Below are 5,366 nucleotides of genomic sequence, written 5' to 3'. Positions count from 1 at the left end.
CTGCAATTAATGGTTGTGAACTTGATTGAGGGCTTGTTGTACAGTGAGGCTTATGCTCTGGCCTTGGGGGAGAACACAAACCACTCGCTCTTAAAGCATTGATTTCTCTCTTACAGGGAGTGCGAATGCACCTGGAATGACTCGAGGTTCTTGTGAGGGAAAACTTAACAGGGTTTGAGTCAAGTACTGAATTATCCATTTTAGATTAGCCGAATAAGTTGAGGTCAGATAAGGTGACTTCTGACAAGATAGTTTTCTACGTCTATTTAATCAAGATAATGTAACCTGGTTTGGATTCCATGGAATCCATTTGTTTGGAGAAAATGCAATGAACTTTGTCAAAACAGAAAAATATTTAGTTAGTTCTTTGCTTTACATTATTGATCCAGGTCCCCATATAGAGGAATATGAGGAGTAGGAAAGCTGTAAAACATGTCTATAATACATTATATGCCTCCTAGTCTTTAATATCCACCTCCTAGTCTTTAATATACACCCCCTAGTCTTTAATATCCATCTCTTAGTCTTTAATATACACCTCCTAGTCTTTAATATACACCTCCTAGTCTTTAATATCCACCTCCTAGTCTCTAATATACACCTCCTAGTCTTTAATATACACCTCCTAGTCTTTAATATACACCTCCTAGTCTTTAATATACACCTCCTAGTCTTTAATATACACCTCCTAGTCTTTAATATCCACCTCCTAGTCTCTAATATACACCTCCTAGTCTTTAATATACACCTCCTAGTCTTTAATATACACCTCCTAGTCTTTAATATACACCTCCTAGTCTCTAATATACACCTCCTAGTCTTTAATATACACCTCCTAGTCTTTAATATACACCTCCTAGTCTTTAATATACACCTCCTAGTCCATAATATACACCTCCTAGTCTTTAATATACACCTCCTAGTCTCTAATATACACCTCCTAGTCTTTAATATACACCTCCTATTCCGTAATATACACCTCCTAGTCTTTAATATACACCTCCTAGTCCTTAATATACACCTCCTAGTCTTTAATATACACCTCCTAGTCTTTAATATACACCTCCTAGTCTTTAATATACACCTCCTAGTCTTTAATATACACCTCCTAGTCTTTAATATACACCTCCTAGTCCTTAATATACACCTCCTAGTCTTTAATATACACCTCCTAGTCTTTAATATACACCTCCTAGTCTTTAATATACACCTCCTAGTCCTTAATATACACCTCCTAGTCTTTAATATACACCTCCTAGTCTCTAATATACACCTCCTAGTCTTTAATATACACCTCCTAGTCTTTAATATACACCTCCTAGTCTCTAATATACACCTCCTAGTCTTTAATATACACCTCCTAGTCTTTAATATACACCTCCTAGTCCTTAATATACACCTCCTAGTCTTTAATATACACCTCCTAGTCTTTAATATACACCTCCTAGTCCTTAATATACACCTCCTAGTCTCTAATATACACCTCCTAGTCTTTAATATACACCTCCTAGTCTTTAATATACACCTCCTAGTCTCTAATATACACCTCCTAGTCTTTAATATACACCTCCTAGTCTTTAATATACACCTCCTAGTCCTTAATATACACCTCCTAGTCTCTAATATACACCTCCTAGTCTTTAATATACACCTCCTAGTCTTTAATATACACCTCCTAGTCCTTAATATACACCTCCTAGTCTCTAATATACACCTCCTAGTCTTTAATATACACCTCCTAGTCTCTAATATACACCTCCTAGTCTCTAATATACACCTCCTAGTCTCTAATATACACCTCCTAGTCTTTAATATACACCTCCTAGTCTTTAATATCCACCTCCTAGTCTCTAATATACACCTCCTAGTCTTTAATATTCAACTCCTAGTCTTTAATATACACCTCCTAGTCTTTAATATACACCTCCTAGTCCTTAATATACACCTCCTAGTCTTTAATATACACCTCCTAGTCTCTAATATACACCTCCTAGTCTTTAATATACACCTCCTGGTCTTTAATATACACCTCCTAGTCTTTAATATACACCTCCTAGTCTTTAATATACACCTCCTAGTCTTTAATATACACCTCCTATTGTAACAAGCTTGAAATAATAAACAAACCTGTTCAGCTATAAAGAATGAGAGTACTGGAACAGTGTTAAATTCAAAGTGTTGTATTAACCAAAAGGAGGATCAAAATAAATGGGGCACCCCATAGCAACATATGGTACAACAAAATCATCTCAAACCAATAAGAACGGTCCTGTCAGCTTTACAGTCCATTAGCCCCAACATAAATGTTACCATGTATAATGTTACCGTGTACAATGTTACCATATATAATGTTACCATGTATAATGTAACCATGTATCATGTTACCATGTATGTTACCATGTATGTTACCATGTATAATGTTACCATGTATAATGTACTGTGTATAATGTTACCATGTATAATGTTACCATGTATAATGTTACCATGCATAATGTTACCATGTCTAATGTTACCATGTATAATGTACCATGTATGTTACCATGTATAATGTTACCATGTATAATGTTACCATGTCTAATGTAACCATGTATAATGTTACCATGTATAATGTTACCATGTATGTTACCATGTATGTTACCATGTATAATGTTACCATGTCTAATGTTACCATGTATAATGTCACCATGTATAATGTTACCATGTATAATGTACCATGTATGTTACCATGTATAATGTTACCATGTATAATGTTACCATATCTAATGTAACCATGTATAATGTTCAGGCCTACCGGACCATGCAGCCTGCATGGTAGAGCTAGTAGTGTCCAGCAACACTCAAACATTTGAGTGTCCGAAAGGTGATAAGTCCTGGGTTGATCCACATCTTAATAAGAACAGTCCTGTCAGCTTTACAGTCCATTAGCACCACTGCAGCTGAACTGTCCTTGGTTAATGGAGAATCTTTTAGGAGGCCTGGCAAAATCCCTCCTTCCTCTCACAATAGCAGTAGCAAACAAAACTCCATGAGGCCATGATTCCAATCCAAGATGGCCCCCTGATGGTTAGGACCGCCCCTAACCACACCCATACCTGGAATCTTAAAGGTCAAGTGACCCAAATATGCTGACATTGGCATATCCTAACATATTGGGCCCACACTTCATTTATCAACACATTGACATATTCTTCATAAAGTAACGCATGTTACACATCCCCCCCACCAAGCGTAGTACCACTGCCATAAAACATCTTCATGTTCTCAACATGCAAGGTTTCATGGGTGTTAGGACTGCTATCCATGGCTACTCTGTAGTTCACTGACCCTAAACGTCTGAGAACTGTAGCTGGCCCTCTCCACTTTGGAGCAAGTTTTGCCATAAACATGGCCTTGGCATCAGACAGTGGGTGCAACTTAACCCATACCTTCTCTCCTACTTGGTATGTGACAGGAGACCTCCTTCTATTGTAGCCTCGAGCTTGATGCTCCTGGGCCTGAGCCACATTTTGCTGAACTTGTTGCAGGATTTGCTGTTGCCTTTCTAACATGGAGTAGGCCTTTTGGTCCGGCTTGGGAGGCTGATATAGAAGTCGCTCCAGGGGTCCTTTAAATTTTCTTCCCAGCGCAATCTCTGCGGGAGTGAACCTAGTACTCTCATGGTAGGCGGTGTTGATGGCAAAGCGGAACTCGCCCAACCACAGATCCCAATCCTGATGATGATCTTTGCTTCGCCTTCGCCTCCAAAGTATCGCGGGTAGCGCCGTCTGCCTGGGTAGGAGGGCCTGCGCTGTTGTGGCTGCATGTCTCCCTCTGGGGCGCTCTCTGCCCCCTCGCGGCTGCTCTTCTCGCGGCCTTCGCGGCTTACGCTACTCGGCGGCTCGCCCTCACCATCGCTCTGGTAGTTCTCAGGGTATTCTCCATTGCGCGGTGGGCCCCTCCTGCCGGGGTAGCGCCTGTAGCGGTTCCGGTCAGCGGCGTACTTGCTCCCCTGGACTGGAACGCCTGCTGGGCCGGTGACGTTGGCCGCCTCTGCTCCCTTCTCCCCTACAACCACATCAAACTCCACAGTGTCTCCTTCTCCAACACTGCGAAGGTATTTCCTTGGGTTGTTCTTTTTTATGGCCGTCTGGTGTACAAAAACGTCCTCTTTCGTGTCATTCCTGTTGATAAAACCATATCCATTTCCGACGTTGAACCACTTGACTGTCCCCAAGACTTTTGTTGCGATGACCTTCTTATCCGCCGCGGAAGCTTCGGCTGCCGGGCTGGACGGGCTCTCTGCGTCGTCAGCGGGCTGCGGTGGTTGTTGCGTGGTTGTTGCCTCTTGACCACATTATTGTCGCCCTATAGCTGAATTCTGTTAACAGGTTATGGGCCCAGATAACGCCGGGGCGAAATAATAAGGGTAGCAAGATTAGCTGAAGTACAGGCTAGGTTAGTGCCGGGAGCACCGCGCGGCTAGAGGCTAGGCCAACAAGAGCTAAAGCTACGCCTACCATCAACGGTGAATATGAAAGCCAAGAAGACTCACATGAGAGTCAAGAAGGCAGCAGCCAGGAGTCGCTGGAAGGCAGCGACCAAGAGCCCCAAGGAGGCGGCGCCGGGGGAGACAGAGCACGCTGAGCACGGCGGAGACGAGGGGGAGAACCCCGCCTCGGAGCACGTGGCGCCCGCTGGGCATGGTGGAGGCGAGGGGGAGAACCCCACCTTGGAACGCGTGGCGGCCAGAGGGAGGAACAAAGGGCCACCATTCAATGGAAAAGCAGAGAACTATGAACTCTGGGAGGAGCGCATGCTATGCTACATGCACGGTACGGGGCTGAAGGAGACGATCCTGACGGCCCCCACGGGAGAACTGACAGCGGAAGAGCAAGCCCTGGACGACCAGTGGAACGCAAGCGCGTACTGTGAGTTAGCGCCGATGCTCGACGACACAAAAGTTTATTCCGCGACACTAAAGACAGAGGCCGAGAAAGACTGGCGGTATTGAGAGAGCATTTCATCGGGCGAGGAAGACCCCGAGTCATGGCCCTCTACATAGCACTGACGACCCTGAGGAAGGGACCAACCGAGACTGTGACCGAATACGTCAACAGAGCGGAGCGAATCACGACGCCATTGAGGGGTGCCGGAGAAGCACCAAGCTTCGATGGCGATGAATGGCCATTGGAGAAGTAACTGCACGAGGACTGTCTGGTGTGGACCCTGCAGATCCGCGCGACACGCAAGCAGAGCGTGCATGAAGAAACGCGACCAGGGCGCGCGGCGCACGCATGGACAAGATGGCGGCGATGGTCGGCGTGAGACGGATCGAGGCGACGACTGGAGAGGAGCGGAACGAGAGGACTTCATCCCCAGGGCGCAGA

General features: G+C 44.6%; 1 protein-coding gene across 1 annotated transcript in view; it reads right to left on the bottom strand.

The window, feature by feature from the left end:
- Positions 1-4,499, bottom strand: part of LOC311240681 (Y-box-binding protein 1-like) — a gene marked incomplete at both ends in the record, with an annotated part of 143,786 nt that extends 139,287 nt beyond the window's left edge. Inside the window, 2 exons of the mRNA XM_084329254.1 lie at positions 3,692-4,321; positions 4,491-4,499. Coding sequence (XP_084185380.1) covers positions 3,692-4,321; positions 4,491-4,499 — 639 coding nt within the window. The remainder of the gene's footprint in view (positions 1-3,691; positions 4,322-4,490) is intronic.
- Between the last annotated feature and the right edge of the window lie 867 nt (positions 4,500-5,366).

Source organism: Notolepis coatsorum (assembly GCF_963971535.1).
Source record: "Notolepis coatsorum genome assembly, chromosome: 14".
Taxonomy (NCBI): Eukaryota; Metazoa; Chordata; class Actinopteri; order Aulopiformes; family Paralepididae; genus Notolepis; species Notolepis coatsorum.
The sequence above is the reverse complement of the archived record's forward strand: the minus strand, read 5'-3'. Positions and strand labels throughout refer to the sequence as shown.